The sequence below is a fragment of the Jaculus jaculus genome, chromosome 5 (genome assembly GCF_020740685.1).
Source record: "Jaculus jaculus isolate mJacJac1 chromosome 5, mJacJac1.mat.Y.cur, whole genome shotgun sequence".
Lineage (NCBI taxonomy): Eukaryota > Metazoa > Chordata > Mammalia > Rodentia > Dipodidae > Jaculus > Jaculus jaculus.
In genome coordinates, this window is record NC_059106.1 from 166350144 (window position 1) to 166368166 (window position 18023).

At 51.1% G+C, this 18023-nt stretch overlaps 1 protein-coding gene across 5 annotated transcripts; it reads right to left on the minus strand.

Annotated features, from left to right (window-relative positions):
- Positions 1–269: 269 nt before the first annotated feature.
- Wdr4 (WD repeat domain 4) lies at positions 270–16764 on the minus strand. Of its 5 annotated transcripts, none has more exons than XM_045149800.1 (11): positions 16661–16764; positions 14523–14591; positions 13374–13517; positions 8383–8539; positions 7674–7786; positions 6289–6349; positions 4925–5023; positions 4063–4127; positions 3193–3376; positions 2427–2496; positions 270–1227 (listed from the first exon to the last, which is right to left on the minus strand). In XM_045149800.1, exons 1-11 carry the CDS (start codon positions 16747–16749, stop codon positions 1037–1039), a joined length of 1242 nt encoding a protein of 413 aa, XP_045005735.1. In that variant the 5' UTR covers positions 16750–16764; the 3' UTR covers positions 270–1036. The 5 variants fall into 5 exon arrangements, with proteins under 5 accessions (XP_045005735.1, XP_045005731.1, XP_045005733.1 ...); XM_045149796.1 differs by lacking the exon at positions 16661–16764 and adding an exon at positions 16343–16454; XM_045149798.1 differs by lacking the exon at positions 16661–16764 and adding an exon at positions 15307–15357 and having other exon boundaries at positions 13426–13517.
- Positions 16765–18023: the final 1259 nt, after the last annotated feature.

Consider the following 18023-nt stretch of genomic DNA (forward strand, 5'->3'; position numbering starts at 1 on the left):
GTGCATCTGCCTTTGAGTAGGTCTAGGGCATCAAACTTAGCCCTGGTGTCCAGCGTAAGCAAGTGCCTTTAACTGCTGAGCCATCTCTCCAGCCCCTCACTGTTTCTGCCCCAACTGTCGCCAACATAGACAGCTGAGTTTGTATGGGACAGAATCACAGAATTTGGCCCAGCAACCTGGCTGATGTCTAGCCATCAAGAGCCATGTCTCCTGAAGAGTGCACACGCGTGCACACACATACAGGGAACCTCAAGACCAGTGCAACATGCTGCTGCCACAAAGCTCGTCTTTATTGATCACAGTGAACATTCAGCTGATGCCCAAGTGCTCTGCACTTATGTGCAGAGTTCAAACAGAAGTGAGCAAGACCCACATGACCAGTCATTTCCTTGTAGAACGAGGGCTGGCCAGCACCACATTCTCAGATGCCCTAAAATAAGGTCCCCTCCTGTGCCAGCACCAAGCCAGCTTCCCAAGAACGGATGCATGGCTTCTGCTCAGCCTAGACTGAGCCACTCACATGTGGCTAGCGAACGCAGAGCTGCGGTGAAAAAAAAACACTGAACTGCATCTGTGTCTCAACAGAGCCACAGGAGGCGGCCACCACGTGGGACACACAGTGTACCACCCGGAAGGAGATGACAGTAACAGCATGGAGACATGTGTCCTGCCCACAGACTTCCCCAGAGGAAGACTGGCATGGGTGGCACAATGGACATGGAATCAGCAGTCGCTGTGGGTCAGGCGCACCCTCCAATGTGAAGGTAAAGGGCTCCTAGAAGCTTCCACAGCTCTGTGCAGAACTACTGGCTAGCATACCACATGGCTTCTCTACAATTAGAAAGGGGCATAGACACCAGGCAAGAGTTGGTGCTCAGTGACAAAAAACAATGTGAGGCCTGGAGGCCAGAGACCATGTGCTGAGTCAAGAGTGGGAACCAACTGAGCTGCTACCCTCTTCCTACTGAGGAGCTAGGCAAGAGGGATGAGTAAAGCTGTGGGGCATCTGTCCTGAGAGCACCCACAAAGCTCAAGGTCAGCAACTCAGGGCCGCTGGCCCGGGGCATGCCTTTTTGGTCTGTCCAGGGGATCCTGAGAGGGGACTCCTCCTCCGCTTCTTCTCCAGCTGCTGCTGCAGTCTCTCCTCCTTCTTCTTCAGGTACGAAGTCATGTTGTCGAAGGTGGCCTTGTAAAGACTACGGAAGCTTTCCTCTGTACCAACAGAGCCTGTGACAGGGACAAGAACCAGGTGGGACAGTGACTTGGGACTTGGCCTCTAACAGCCAGACCTTAAGGGCCAGTGCTTGGACTTCCCATGAGGCAGTCCTGCCACAGGAAAGTAACTCAGTGGGGCCCGAAGACCTGCGTGGACTTGTGTGGCTCCCTGTGAGTCAGCTTCCCTGAGGCCCCTTGCAGAACCATGGGTGAGGGCACGAGTGCATCTAGAATCCTCCAGCAGACAGTAAGAAGGACCCTCCCATGGGAGCCTGAGCCAATCGAGGCCATCAGGGCTGCAAGTGAAGTGTGTGGTGCCAAATGCCAGCAGCAGACCTGACTTGAGTACCGAGTGCTGAGGAGGAGTGGGCGCAGGCTCTCCAAGACAGCCTCCTCTGATTAAGAACATCCAGGGCCAGGCAGCACTGCATGCTGGTAACTGTGCCTGTGCCCACCCCACACCTGGGCATGGCCTCCTAACTGCCTACAACCAGGGCCACTGCGCACGATACTGGGGCCACACGGCCTCCTCCCTGCCACCCCACAACTGCACCGCAAAGCACCAGAAAGAACCACAGCCAGGACAAGCAGCACAGGCTGCAGCCAGGGCCCACCCTGAGGGCTCTGCTGAAGAAGACCCAGTGGGCAGCACTTGAGCCTGCTCCCACCGCAGCCCCCACCCACAGCAAAAAGATAGATCAGCACGAGAGCTGCCTGCTCTACTTCAGAGAGGACATCCAGATCACAGCTGGCAGAGCACCCCAAAACCAAATTTCAATCCTCCCTACAAGGAATCTCGACTTCTCAAGGGAAATGGCCTTGCAAAATCTGAGTAATATCTGCTTTGTTTCAACAGAGACAGGGTCTGAATGGCCCTGCAGACAACCACTGCCTTTGGTCTCTGCCCAGTAAACAATGGACACCCACAGGCTGCACAGAGGGGCTGAGCTCTGTCCAGCAGACACAGAGGGCTGGGCTTACTGTCACTCACGTCTTCCGCGGGGTCCACACCAGCCTCACCCTGCTTCCTCGCTCCATCTGCAGCAGCCCTTGCTGGTAGCCTGTCGGGATCCTCAGCCAAGCACCCCGCCCGTCAGCACACTAAGCCGCCTGGGCCCGTGCAGGCTGTGACACCCTTCACGTCCATGGATGGCTTCCTACTGCCTGACTGCACAACAGACCCAGCACGCAACCTGTATTCAAGCTCTCACCTTCCAACATGGCCCAGCTGGTGCGGAGACAGCTGCAGAGTCTCTGGGACACAGCATCTTCAGGAGCAGGCTGGCGACGACAAGGAAGGAGGCTCAGCACTGAAACCTGAGCCCACGGGTGCAGCCATGGGCATGGGTAATCTAGAGAACCCCTCATGGATGCTCAAAGGCCTGGCAGGGCCCATCAGGTCCTGACAGAAGCTCAGGCTTTGGGCACAAGCGCACTACCTCAGCCAGACAAAAGCCTGAGGGACCAGCCTGTTCACAAAGCTGTCAGCCCAGTTCAGACACCAAAGCTGACCAAGAGCACCGCACTCCCCCGCCTCACCCTGCCCTGTGATGGTGGCAGGGATGTTCCCATTAGTGGGGAGCTCACTCCAGTGGCTGCTGGTGCACAACCCATGCCCCTCCTTAACCCAGCACTCAGCAGGACCCCACCAGAGCCTGCACACAGAAGGTCACACCCGCACCACACTTGGTGGTGACTTTAGATGTGGGACAGGGGTCATAGGACTGGACACATCATGATAGCAACAGATCACTTGCCCATAGGAACTGCTGCCCACACCACGGCAGGGAAGGATGACCAGCACCCAGCGCCCTCACCACACCAGGCCTCCGGGATATGGTTTTGGAACTTACAATTCACATGTGACCAAACTGAAGGGGGCTCAACGCTGTGAGGGGGGAAAATATTTGCCTCCACCCCATCCACCCACCAGGCTTATAAGGCAGCAGGCGAAGGATACAAACATGCAAGTCTCACCTGCCACTGGCCATCCACAGGCCTCCAGAGCACCAAGGGGGCTTCATGATAGTCCTGCAGAACCCACAGTCCCTGGGTCTCCTCAAATGCAACATCCCACACTCTGTGCGGGAAAGTCAAGCGCTGTCTGAACATGAGCTGCTGTCTGCTGGCATCGAGTTGAAAGATGAAGACCACAGGAATGCTTTCCAGGAGAGAGAGAACAGTTACCACCAGGACCATGGGCCTAGGACACCTCACACACTGCACCTCAGCACTGGGCCTGAGGATAACACAGCCCTGCCTCTATCAGCCTCAAGATACCCTGAGCCAGAACCCAAGTGAGTTCACAGCACAGTGGGACGGCACAGGTTTGCTGCCTGAATCGTGAAGCAACTGACTGGCTGCGTAACAGGTGCTAGTTGACGGGTGCGACAGCCATCAGGCTCATGTACCGGAGCACCCCTCCTCCCCAGCCCAGCACCTCATTCCCATGGGGACCAAAGAGCACGTCTCCAGGCATCACAGAACAGAATGCAGAGTGCACACAGCACCAGGACAGCGAGCAGATGCTCCAGGAGAACCCACTCAACCACAGTTCACCCTCTACATCTACCCCATCGAGACCAACTCTCAGGCAGGTTCCAATAGGACCAGTTCTGAAAGGAATGGCTTCATCGTGCACAAGGGCTTGGGAAAGGCCACTGCAGCCCTTCAAGCTGATGGATGTAGCCTCCAAGGAGAAGAGCCACACTGAACAGAATGCCAGGCCCCTCACTCACAAGCATCCAACAGAGTGAGTCTCTAGGAGTGGGGGCACTACCAGCCATCCACATCCTCATCACTGAAGGGCTCCCCATAGGTTCACAGCTGGGAAGCGCAGTGGCTCACCAGTCACACAGAAGCACCACGCAGCTCTCCTGGCCCCAGAACGCGATCCTAGATGCAGCCAACCCCTGCAAGGAAAAGCAGCTGCTTAGCCAGGATCTGCCACCAGCCACCAATACACCCTCATCTCCATCACAGAGGGCAAGAAGATAGCACAAGAACCTTCTCTGGTAATCAATAGGAAGGAAGGTAGCATGTGACTTCCCCATTCTCACAACTTTTCCAGGTTGAGACATGTAACAAAAGACTGTGAGGCCCTGACCACCCCTGTAGGCCTGGACAATGTGACTAGATCAAGAGAACTAGCAGGCAAGCAAGGAGAGGGGGAGCAGATACGGGGAAGACATGCCTGAACTTCAGGCTTCCCAGTACGGAAGTCAAAAAATGATTGCAGCTTCTGGAAGTCCTAAATCTCATGAAGTATGGAAAAACAGGCCCACCTCTAACTGGCCATCCAAGGAGAGGGCAGAGGCCACACCACTCAGGTTCTAAGAAACACAGGTGGGCAGAACGATATCACTGATGCTAGGGGGCACTTCATGGGGGCAGAATGCTAGGGTGCTCCCCCTCACGTCAGCTAACAAAGCCCAAAAAAGGTTCTGTCAAGCACCACCATTTCCCCATGTTTAAGTACAACTAGAGACAATTTCTGCAATCCAGCTGCCTGCGTGCACAGAAGGTAAGATATAAATTACTTCCCACTGTGTGATCAGGCATCCTCAGAACTGAAAATGCTGTGTGGGCTACTACCAAGCTGGAAGAAGCCAGACAGTGACAAGGTGTTTCTGATAGCAAGATGTCTGCCCTCGGTGAGAGCCAGGGGGGATATATGTAGCACAAGCACCCAAGACGAGCGTGGGGCTACCTTGTGGCTTCGAGGTTCTGCTAGGTCTTGTAGGCTGGCTAGGTCATAGCACTGCAGCTGGCGGCCACTTCTGTAGTCCCAGAGCCTCACGGTGCCATCCTACACACAGACGAACAGTTAGCAGGCAGGCTTGGGAGGCTATCCATCCAAGAACCAGGAAGGTGGGAGAGGGGCTTGGCACAGGATGCAACCCAACTGTGCGTGAATGGGGAAGACACTTCTGACAGCCAGAGCCCCTCATGAGTCAAGGGTCCTCTGCAGAGATACAAATCACCAAGACACACAGAGCCCAATGGGCCATGGACCCGTGACAGCCATCCTGTCCCATGCATGTCTACTGTACTGGACCAGGTGGACGTGTGTGCACATACCCGCTCACGCACACAAACCACATGCACACACCTAGCCCTGAGTCAAGTGGAAGCTCTAAGATCTAGGGAACAGAGTTGGGCAAGGTGGCACACACATTTAATCCCAGTGCTCGGGAGGCAGAGATAGGAGGATTGTGGTGAGTTCCAGATCAGCCTGGAACTTGTCAGCCTGCGCAAGAGTGAGACCCTACCAAAAGCAATTGGGGGGGGGGTGCCTGGAGAGATGACTTAGCAGTTAAGGCGCTTGCCTGAGACATCTAAGGACAAAGGTTCAATTCCCCAGAACCCATGTAAGGCAGATGCACAAGGTGGCACATGTATCTGGAGTTCATTTGCAATGGCTAGAGGCCCTGGCATGCCCATTCTCATTCCCTCTTTCTACCTGCCTCTTTCTCGTTCTAAAATAAACAAACAAAATATTTAAATTTAAAATAATTAAATACGGGCTGGAAAGACGGCTTAGCGGTTAAGGTATTTGCCTGCAAAGCCTAAGAACCCATGTTGACTCCCCAGATCCCACGTAAGCCAGATGCACAAGGTGACACAAGCCAGGGTCACACATGTGCACAAGGTGGCGCACGTGTCTAGAGTTCAACTGCAGGGGCTGGAAGCCCTAGTGCACCAATTTTCTCTCTCTCTCTCTCATAATAAAATAAAATAAAATAGCCAGGCATGGTGGTGCACACCTTTAATTCCAGCACTCAGAAGGCAGAAGCATAAGGATTGCTGTGAGTTCGAGGCCACCCTGAGACTACATAGTGAATCCAGGTTAGCCTGAGCTAGAGTGAGACTACCTCGAAAAAACAAACAAACAAAAAAAAACAATAATAATAATAAAACAGATCCAGGGTACAAGGACCTCCTAGTGGACACCACTGAAAGAGAGATTTAGAATCCCAGTGGGAGAGAGAAGGCCAGCTCTTCTTGTGGCCTCTCTCCTGCTCTCCCACAACACAGACCCAGCAGTGAACACCCACAGAGTGGAACACTTACCCCAGAGGAGGAGAGCAGCAGTTCTGGATGACTGGGTACCACAAAGATGCGGCTTACAAACCTACAGCAAGCAAAGGCACAAGTCAGCCACAGGAGGCACAAGAGGCAGCCTTTCACCCTGCTCAAGAAGGGGAGCCTGCTGCCCACACGGACCAGGAATGGGAGAGGAATAGGGTTAGCCAGGTGATAGATCCCCAGAAGGGGCAGTCTGGGACAACATACTGTATCTCTCTCAGGTCCCCAACATTGTATCTGGTTACCCAGGGCTGGGCCAATCCAACATTTGTGGGGCATGCAGCTCAGCTCAGTGGTACCTCACCCTTCACTAAACCTGCCCCTACCAAGACAGCAGTGTGAAAGTAAAATCAGGCCCTTCGGTGAGCCTCACAAGGATAGGACATGAGGAGGAGGCAGCCACACTGACCAGCAGTCAGAGCAAACACAAGAGTCCTCAACATGGCCAGATAGATGGGAACAGCACCACTAGGAACCAACCACCAGACTTGCCTTTAAAGTCAGCCCAGCTCTCCCTGCCAGTGGCAGCTACTCTCTATTGAAACTGCCACCAGGACTGCACCAACTGCCTCCCCCACCTCTCACTTCTAGCAACAGGGCTCTCCAGAAACTGCCCCTGGGAGGTCTGCTGACCATGAACATGGCCTCCAGTGCTCACCAAGCGACAAGATTCCTGCTCTTCTCCCAACTCTGAGACCTCAAGCTACTGCGAACGCACAGGCTCCCAGGGCTCCTGCAACAAGCTGTCCCAAGCAGTCCCCTTCATCCCCACCATCCATCCTGACTCAGGCCTGGCCACAGCCAGCCTCTGGTCAACAATTCCAGTCCACTGGCATTTTCCATGGCCTCCAATAATGGTCTTCAATACATTGGAGCAATTACACTAACTGCATGTTCCTGTGTGCACTGTACTCAGCCTCTGGTCTAAGCACTTTCTTCAGCAATGCTTCTCATGTTCATGTGCCACGAGAACCCAGGTGGGGGCACACCCTGGCATCCCAAGCATTGAATTCCTGACAGCTAAATGTTCCATACCCATCAATTACCAAGCACCGACCACAGGACCCTATGTTCATAAAGGAGTTTCTAGAAACAAAGTGGAAATGGACTAAGGAGCAACACCCCAGGAGGGTGACTCACAGAAAACTGCTCTCATGCACCTGACAGCCTTGGGTGTCTGTTTCTATGCTTCCATACTTGAAAGAGTGAAATGAGCCAGGCAGAGCTGGCCCAGGGAAAACTGTATTCATTTGGTGTCTAGGATGAGGGCCCTCCCAATCTGCCTCTAGCTCCCATGATCCTGACTTCTCCCACATCCATCTTATACCCAGACCTCCCTCAGCTGAGGAGGAACAGAATGTGACAATTACTCAGTGTGCCCCAGGCAAAAGGCCTCGATGCTGTGGGGTGCTGCAGCCCAGCTGATGCGGATCTTCTCATCCCGGTCTGCGGTGAGTATGAAGCAGTCATCAGGACTCACAGTCTAAGCCATGAAAGGTCAGAAAAGAAAGAATCACTCACAGGCTGGTCTCTCACAAGACACCATGGGCGTTTTCTCCTGCCCACCTCTGGAAGCCTTCTGCAGGGACCCTCCTCATCCCCAGCCTGTGTAGGAGGGTCTCAGGCAGTGGTCAGCCCACGCTCCGCAGCTCAGGTCAGGACCAGAGCCACATCTCCACACATCTGAACCGACCCCTCTGCTCTACCTCTCCAACTCTCACCCACACAGCCAGCAATCTCCAAGCACTAGTGAGTCCTCTCCCACTATCCCTGCCTTGGTCTATCTAATTCTACCTTACAGGCTATAGGTCAGGGTCCTAGCTGAGCCCTAGGAGTGAGAGGGGAGGCCACAGACCAAGGGGCTCTTGTCCCCTCCATCCACTACGTCCTTTGGCCTGGAATCCCCCGGTGAGACCATATCTCATACCCAGAGCCACACACCTGCCATCCACTTCCCCTGTCTCAACTCCACTCCAAACTCTCCTGCTCCAGAACAGCTCCATGCATTTCCCCACTTAGTTCCTTTCCTCCAACCCCCATGCCTGGGCTGGAGCAGCAACCCCATGCGCCGCCACATACCACATCCAGCAGCATGGACAGGTGCCCAAGTTCAAGCCTGCCGCATTCATCAGGCTCCAGCACAGAGAAGGAGTACACGTCCCCAGATTTGTCAGCCACCAAGAGTCGTTCCTCTGAGGCTGTGAAGGTTAGGGCTGTGCACCTCCTCACCACAGTTCTGCAGGGTCAGAGATGAACTGATTAGTGTCCACCAATCAGCCAGGACCTCCATAGGCCTTCAAGTAAGACAGAGGGTCCCAGTTTAAGACAGCTGGACTTAGAACATTTCAATCAGGCTAACAAAGTGCTCTGAGCATGTAACAATAGGCTAGAATGCTCTGCAGGTCTGCCACAGTAAATGCACTTCTGACCACATGCTATTTCCAATCCAGAAAGAGTTTGTTGGGACATGACTCTGCTGTGGGTCCAAGAACACTTCACCTGTGCTTTGGGCTGAATTAGTGTCCTGTCTCGTATTCACTCTTCCAGCTGTGGAGGGTGGCACCCAAAACATAAAGCAACATGAAGAACAGAAACAAAGTCAATGCCGTCAACATATTTTACTTTTATAAATTTTTCCCTTAAAAAAGCTATTTTGGCTGAGTGTGGTGGCACAAGCCTTTAATCCTAGCACTTGGGAAGCAGAGGTAGAAAGATCACTGTTGAGGTAGAGGCCACCCCAAGACTACACAGTGAATTCCAGGTCAGACTGGGCTAGAGCATGACCCTACCTCGAAAACAAACAAAAAAGCTGTTCTGGAGCCAGGCGTGGTGGAGCATGCCTTTATTCCCAGCACTCAGGAGGCAGAGGCAGGAGGATCTCCATGAGTCTGAAGCCACCCTGAGACTGCACAGTGAATTCTAGGTCAGCCTAGGCTACAGCAAGATCCTACTTGGTTAGGTGGAGGCAGAGCTGTTCGGAAATAGGCATAGTGGCACACGCTTGTAATCCTAGCATTTGGGAGGCTCAGATAAGAGGACCCAGGGTCCCAGGCCTATCTCAAAAAAGCACCTACTAAGAGCACCTAGTGGTGAGATCCAGGTGGTGGATACATGGGTGGTTGATGTGTTTGAAACTGACATAAATAAAACACTGGGCAAATTTCCTCTTGGCCCAGAATCTTTGCTTCTGAAAGAGGCAGAAGACAGGTCAGCTGTACGCGCGTTCCACGGACTCCAGGCTGCCATCTGGGACAAGTGTGACTGCCGTACCTGGGACCCTGCTCACGACTCTCCCCATCCAGCAGGTCTACCCCACTGTCTCGTGACCCACTGCTAGTAAAGAAAGCCACACGTCTTCCAGGGCAGCCATGCCCCACAGAAGACCGCTGCTACCCCTCAAGCCCCTGGCACTGAGCCACAGGCAACACAGTGACGAGTCAGCACCAGCTAGGAGGATGGACAGTGCTATAACAGGGACTGCTGGGGAGGAGAGCGGAGGGGCACCCCCGAGACTGCGTTAAGTTCACTACATTCACAACAACCCTCTACTGGATTCCAAAAGTGTGTCCCATTGGCAAGCTGGGTCAGTGATGCGGCTCCTCTCCTCCACCAGGGGCAGGGCGCAGCCACCTCGTCTGCTAAGTATACACACACTACATTCCCTTGGCATCGTTCATTCTAGGGACATTTCTCCTTCTCTACCCATACACATTACACGTGTCCCTTATCAAGAACCTCCATCCCCACTTTCCTGTCACCTCAGGATGGCAGTGAGTACTCTTAAAGAGCCAATGTGGGGACAGAACAGGACACTCACCCTCCCCTCCCTCACTGCAGCTGGCTGGCCACATGCCAACCTGAAAAGGAGCCTGCAGCTTGAGGACTGTGCCCCACCCAGGGCAAAAGGACAAGGAAAGGAGGGAAGGCAGCATTTCGGTCTGCCACCATCAGCTGCTACACTACTCATCCTCTACTCAGCGCTGTGGCTACAGAAGGGGCAGAAGAAGAGTGACAACCGAAAGACAGCTAGCTCTCTTTGAAGTCCTCAGAATTCACGTAAGCCAGATGCACAGGTGGCACATGATCTGGAATTCATGTGCAGTAGCTGGAGGCCCTGGCATGCCCATATTCATTCCCTCCCCCCACCCCCTGTGATTCCAAGCTTTCTGCATGAACCAAAACCAAAGAACTAAGAACTTATTCTCAACTTCCATGATGAGCTTACTGGCTTCCCAAAGCTGAGAGAGAGCCCCAGGTAAGAGTCCCAGAGAGGCCTCATTACAGTCAGCACACACTCTCAGCCCAGGCCTGGAAACCTTGCCAGTTGAAGCAAATCTACTGGATCACAATCACCCAGCCCTCGCAAACCTGGCTTCCACACGTGCACTGCTCAAAAACCATATGGGGAGCTGGGGAAATGGTTTAGCAATTAAGGCGCTTGCCTGCAAAGCCAAAGGACCTAGGATTGATTCCCCAGGACCCACATAAGCCAGATGTACAAGTGAACGTATGTGTCTGGAGTTCGTTTACAGTGGCTGGAGGCCCTGGCATGCCCGTTCTCTCTCTCTCTCTATCTCTGCTCCTCTCTTAAATAAATAAAAATAAAAAAAAAATTAAAAAAAAAAAACATATTGCCAGGCATAGTGGCGCACGCCTTTAATCCCAGTACTAGGGAGGCAGAGGAAGGAGGACTGCTGTGAGTTCGAGGCCACCCTGAAACTCCACAGTGAATTCCAGGTCAGCCTGGGCTAGAGTGAGACCCTACCTCGAAAATCCAAAAAAAAAAAAAAAAAAAAAAAACTGCTAGAGATGCACTTTATCTAAAACAAATAAACAACCCAAGTTTGCTAATACAAATCAACAAGTGTGAAAACACCACTTACTGAATACAAAAAGCAAGTTTTCAACAGACATAATGATGCACGCCTTTTATCCCAGCACTTGGGAGGCAGAGGTAGGAGGATCACTGTGAGTTCGAGGCCAGCCTGAGACTCCATAGTGAATTTCAGGTCAGCCTGGATTAGAGTGAGACCCTACCTCAAAAAAAAAAAAAAAAAAAAAAAACTGTAAGAGGCCATTAACACTGGTGTCCATGGTGAAAGGGATTTTTAGCTAGGCGTGGTGGTGAACCCCTTTGATCTCAGCACTTGGGAGGTGGAGGTAGAAGGATCGCCATGAGTTTGACATCACCATGAGACTACATAGTGAATTCTAGGTCAGCCTGGGCTAGAGTGAGGCCTTACCTGGGAGGGGAAAGGAGGGGGGGTGGCAGCTAGGGATGGAAGCCAGTACTTGCATATGTCAGTAAGCCATGCACAAACCCTAGGAGGCACTTTGTTTTTAATATTTTTATTTGTTTTCAAGCAGAGAAAGAAGAGAAGCACACAGAGAATGGGCACACCAGGGACTACAGCCACTGCAAACAAACTCCAGATGCATGCACCACTATGTGTCTGGCTTTACATGGGCACTGGGGAATCGAACCCGGTCATTAGGCTTTGCAGGCAAGTACCTTAACCACTGAGCCATCCCTCCAGCCCCCTAAGAAGTATTTTTAATCTCAGGAACAGACACACAGAGAGAGATACAGCTCCTGGGATGATTTGTCTAAATCACACTCAGATACCCTTTGACCTGGCGGTTTATTTTGGGCATTTCTCTCAAGCAGGAAACACCACATCTGTGTATTTTTGAAGTGTTTTGTTTTTTGGTTTTTTGAGGTAAGGTCTCACTCTGGTCCAGGCTGACCTGGAATTAACTATGTAATCTCAGGGTGGCCTCGAACTTATGGCAATCCTCCTACCTCTATCACCCGAGTGCTGGGATTACAAGCATGCACCACCACGCCTAGCTATTGGAGTGCTTTTTGAACTAGCCAAATGTAAGAGAAAAAAGTCCATCAACGGAGAGGTGTTAGAAAAATTACCACAGACCCACACAATGGAACTCCAGCAGCCACACCAGCTTCCCATACTCTGCCCACAGAGCCTGTCCCTCGTAATACCCTCTGTGCTTTTCCTTCTAAGCCACAGCAGCCTATGTTTCGTTCTCCTCCAAGACACCTTCAGTCTCTAGGTGGTCAAGGGCCCTAGCTGGGCTGGCAGGGCTACTGCAGGATCTACAAGAACACTCAGAGTGCAACCTGAGCCCAGCGACCAACTGCCTGTGCTCCAGGTGCAGTCCCAGCCCAAGAGCACTACAACTGCCTGGGGGCTCCGGTCACCAGGGAAGTGTACTCTCAGCAGGCTTAAGACCCTGGGGACTCCACCCCCATTGCAGCCAGCCCTACCCAGGCTAGTCCATCACAGCTTGTACTGTCACAAAGATTCAGTATTGAGTGTCTCCAGTCTTCAGAAGTGATGGTTTGAGAGGTAGAGAAGGTGAGACAGTGATTACTGGGCTTCTGGGAAAGAGAAGCATGTGACAGGTGCCTCCACTCCTGCTGGGGCAGTGACCTCCCCAACACCCAGCCTGTCCTCTTCTGGGAACACAGAAAGGAGGCACTCCACCACCCAGCTACAATGCTGCGATCCCCCCCCCCCCCCGCTTCTTGCCCAAAGCGCCCATTCTCTCAGAGCACAGGCTGAAGGCCTGCTCTTACCAGGTACAACACAGGGCGGTTCAGTGGATGGGGTATGAACCCTGAAGTCTAAGAAGCCCTTCCAAGCTGACTGGCCTGAAACTGGCTACTTACTCCCATGCTGCCCAGTGTGGGAGAACAAAGGCCCTGCCCCCTCACAGGCTGTTAGGAGTCAGTTAATACATGAAAGCTGGTGCCTGGTGTGGTAGCGCACGCCTTTAATCCCAGCACTCAGGAGGCAGAGGTAGGAGGACTGCCATGAGTTCGAGGCCACCCTGAGACTCCATAGTGAATTCCAGGTCAGCCTAGGCTAGAGTGAGACCCTACCTTGAAAAACACACACACACACACACACACACACAATACATAAAAGCTGGTATTTCATGTTAGTTGCTTATTACTATGGTTACTGTCACTAATGCTACTGACATGCAAGTATAAGGTGAGCATAGGGCATCTTAATGATTGATTCAATGTTAGCATTTCATACCTGACACTCAGACATTGCCATGGTTTTGTACGGAAAAGAATCAGACGCTTACTGTCATCAGTTAAAGCAAAATAGCTGCCAGACTTGGAGAAGGTGGACGCCAGAATCATGTCACTCCCCTTGTCCATGGGCTGTCCGTCCTCCCTGAGAGAGAGGCAGAAAACAATTAAGTTCTCACCTACCTTCTACTATGGGTGAAGTACAAAATGAAGGTTAAGTGGTTCATGTAGCCAGAGCATAAAGACAGATTATGATGAGCTGGTGGGTGGAGAACAGCTACAGTTTTACAAGAGTGAAACCTAACTCAACAGCGGCTCTCAGCAAAGAGTTGAGCTGGAGGACCTCAGAGATCATGTGGCTTACTTCTTTTTATATTTTACTTACTTATTTGCAAGCAGAAAGAGAATGGGCAATCCGCTGTAAACAAACTCCAGATACATGTGCCACTCTGTATTTCTGGTTTATGGGGCAGCTGTCAAATCAAACCCAGGCCAGCAGGCTTTGCAAGTAAGTGCCTTCAGCTTCTGGGCCATCTCCCCAGCCCTAAGTATTATCATTAATAATAAAAGCTGAGCCACAAGACCGCCATACAAAACAATCACATGCTGTTTTTGTACCTTTCAATTAGCTGAAGTTAATTTCCTATACCTGGCTTGAATGCATTGGCACTCTTCACTATTATTTTAGGGAACCAATAACAACAGTAATTAAAAGTCCTACATGGGGACTGGAGAGATGGCTTAGCGGTTAAGCGCTTGCCAGTGAAGCCGAAGGACCCCAGTTCGAGGCTCGGTTACCCAGGTCCCACGTTAGCCAGATGCACAAGGGGGCACACGCGTCTGGAGTTCGTTTGCAGAGGCTGGAAGCCCTGGCGCGCCCATTCTCTCTCTCTCTCCCTCTATGTCTTTCTCTCTGTGTCTGTCACTCTCAAATAAGTAAATAAATAATGAACAAAAAAATAGTTAAAAAAAAAGTCCTACATACTCTTTATACTTAAATAGAAAATTATTCCTATGTTTCATTACTGAGCTACAACTTAATCTAACCACAGTCAAGAGACAGAAACTAAGAATTTAGCAACATAGTAACTATTCTCTGAACCCACCGAAGCACCAGCCTGACCCTGAACACACTTCCCCATCATCTCACCCTTTATTTTCTTGCGCAGCCTTCTTTTCTGCAGTGCTGCAATCGTATGTGAAGACGACGTCCTCATCACTAAAGAAAGCAACAAAAATGAGCACTTGGTTAACAAGAATGGAGGATTGTTTTCATTCTTTGGAACAACAACAAAAAAAAAATTGTCATTAAATTATAGTATAGGTCTTGCAGTATGTATTGACACATGCCTTTAATCCCAACACTCAAGAGGCAGAGATAGGAAGATCGCTGTGAGTTTGAGGCCAGTCTGAGACTATATAGTGAATCCCAGGTCAACCTGGGCCAGAGAGATCCTACTTTAAAAAAAAAAAAATTATGGGTCTTATCCAATGACAAAAGCTAAGATGTATTATTTGCTGAACTTTCTATTGGGATGTATCATACACAACTATGCTTCTATCAAATAGACAAGAAAATCAGTTCAAATAAAAAAATTCAACAGGAATCAATCTGTTATCCTTTTTGACACAAAAATCAACACAGAGCTGTAAGAACTATTCAGATACTGATTTCAGTTAGATTTTTCCTGCAAAATTTAAGACATTCAATGTTCAGAAACACGTCCCACTTACTAGAAAAAGCCCCCCAAGGAGCCTCAAGCAGTTACTAATAAAGGAATCACCTACCCTTCGTACTAGACCCTAAGCTCCCTTCAGTTCAGCCCAATGCCACCTCCTGGCACATGAAGGCATCATGGACCACTGCATCAATGGCTTTTCCTAGTGAACATAGAACTGTAGAGAAATGTCCCTTTCCAAGTCAGAAAGTTTACCTGCCATTACTAGTGTATCTGCAAAGACACAAAGATGCACAGGTATCCTTGACTCACTGTGGCGTGTATTTTTGGGAAAGGGATGGTCCTCAACACCTGGAACACATGACTGGCTTGTGAGCAGTTCTGTGAGTTATAATTCACCTCCAACACACAGTACAGTGGACACTTAACAACATTTGCTGTCTTAACAGTGAAGGAATCAACATTATTTAAGAAAGAAAACAAGGAGCTTGGGCTGGAAAAGATTGCTTATGGTTAAAGTGTTTGCCTGCATAAACCAAAGGACCCTGGTTCGATTCTCCAGGACCCATATAAGCTAGATGCACAAGGTGAGGCATGCATTTGGAGTTCGTCTGCACACCCATCCTCTTTCTCTCAAATAAATAAATAAAATCTATTAAAAAAAGAAAAAAAGTCGGGCATGGTGGTGCACGCTTTTAATCCCAGCACTAGGGAGGCAGATGTAGGAGGATCGCCATGAGTTTGAGGCCACCCTGAGATGACATAGTGAATTCCAGGTCAGCCTGAGCTAGAGTGAAACCCTACCTGGGGGGGGGGGGGGGGACACAAGGAGCTAAACAGACTGATTCCCCCACGACTGCTGGCTGAATGTTCCCCGATCTAAGATTACTACGGCTTGGGCCAAGTACCGGGCATACACTAAAAAGGAAACAACAGAATGCAACAGCGGAGTCCTGTGAAGGCCACTACGGAGATGGTGTGCAGCAGGGCTCTGAGTATATCATGGGAATGAGGGGTGTCACATGAACTTAAACACACACACACTCTCTCTCTCAAATAAATAAAAATAAATAAGTAAATGGGTTGGAGAGATGGTTTAGCGGTTAAGTGCTTGCCTGTGAAGCCTAAGGACCCCGGTTCGAGGCTCGATTCCCCAGGACCCACATAAGCCAAATGCACAAGGTGGCACATGTATCTGGAGTTTGCAGTGGCTGGAGGCCCTGGCGCGCCCATTCTCTCCCTCTCTCTCTGCCTTTCTCTAAAATAAATATTTAAAAAAAAAAAAAAGAACCTAAGCACTGAAGATCAAGTAAAACGAGTAAGTGGACCCGGGAAGAAGGGGAAGCATCATGGAAGGAGAATGCGCACGCCAGCCAAGTCCACCCATAGTAAACGCTTCTAACCAAGGAGGTTCAAAGCGGCTCCAGCGGGTGCAACAGGAGAGCGCCAGCCCACGTGACCCAGCCCGCCCCGACGCCACGCAGGCGCAGCACAGACCGGAAGTGCCCAGAGATGCCCGGTTCCCGACAGAGAGCACCTCCGGACCGCCGTGCAGGGGACGCCGAGCCCCGACACGCCGCCCGCCAGTTACCAGAAGAGGTCCACTCACCTGCCCGCGGTGGAGGTGACCAGGAACCGGCTGCCGCCCCGCACCACCAGCGCCCGCCCGCACAGCGCCAAGCCCGCCGAACTCGCCATGCGCCCGCCCGCCGCGCCGCCACACACGTGCGCCGTCCGAGCCCCTTCCGGCCGGCGCCGGCTAGTGACGTCACGCGCCCCTTGGCGCCCCCTAGCGGAAACCCAGCTTTGGGCATGCGCAGAAAGTGCGATTTTTTACACAGTGGTTATATAGGGGAAGAAAAGTGGGGGGATAAGCTGGCTGACATGATTTAGGGCTTTGGAATTGCCAGGAAAACTAGAGGGGATGTAATTAGGTGTTCATCTAATCTTGCCTCAATGGCTTAACATCCTGACTGCACATCCTGACCATAAACTGGCCTTTTGCAAAAGATAAGATTCTGTAAGCAGTCTGCTGACCAGCGTTCCAGAAATACCTAACAGAAAGCTGGATGGATCAGCTTTCTGAGTAATGAGTCAGCTTATGAGCAGGCCCAGGCAAAATGGAGAGGCTTTTGCTCTATGGCTCCCAACAACCTAGGTTCGACTCCCCAGAACCCACATAAGCCAGAGGCACGAGGTGGTGCATGCAGTGGCTAGAGGCCCTGATGTACCCTTGCTCTCAAATAAAAATAAGATGTAAGGACTGGAGAGATGGCTTAGTGGTTAGTTACTTGCTGGCAAAGCCAAAGGGCCCAGGCTTAATGTCCCAGTACCCAATGAAAGCCAGATGGATGAGGTGGCACATGCATATGGAGTTTGTTTGTAGTGGCTGGAGGCCCTGGTGTGGTGCCCATTCTCTATCTGCTTCTTTCTCTCTCAAATAAAAAAAAAATTGAGGCAAACCGAACAGGCTGTCCTTTTTTAAAATTTTATTTTTAATGAGAAAGACAGAATTGGTGCGGCAGGGCCTCCAGCCACTGTAATCGAACTCCAGACTCATGTGCCCATTTGTGTGCATGTGCAACCTTGTGTGCTTGTGTCACTGTGCAGAGACAGGAGGATCGCCGTGAGTTCGAGGCCCGCCCAAGACTACATAGTAAATTCCAGGTCAGCCTGGGTCAGAGTGAGACCATACCTTGGAAAACAAAAGCAAAAAAAAAAAAAAAGGTTTTGCTAATGTAATAGGATCCATTTGAAATTATATTTTGTTTGCTCCTGCGGTCTAAAAATGCAATTGCTATTTTACAAATTGTTCACACATGCACAACAGTTTTGCCAAATTCTCTAATGAGCAATATGTTTCTCACTAGCACACAGCAGTTAGCCTGCTGGCCTGGTGTTAAGACATGTGGCCCTTAGATTTATGGCCTTTGTAGAGGGAGGGGCTTACAGGCTGCCTCTCAGCCTTCTTG

Coding starts and splice junctions, on each gene's coding strand:
- Wdr4 (XM_045149800.1), bottom strand. CDS start 16,749: ATGGCGAGTTCGGCGGGCTTGGCGCTGTGCGGGCGGGCGCTGGTGGTG. Junction 8,540..13,373: donor TGGCAATGTCTGAGTGTCAG/GTATGAAATGCT, acceptor CTGACCCTGCAG/AACTGTGGTGAGGAGGTGCA. Junction 4,128..4,924: donor CAGAACCTCGAAGCCACAAG/GTAGCCCCACGC, acceptor TTTTCCTTGCAG/GGGTTGGCTGCATCTAGGAT.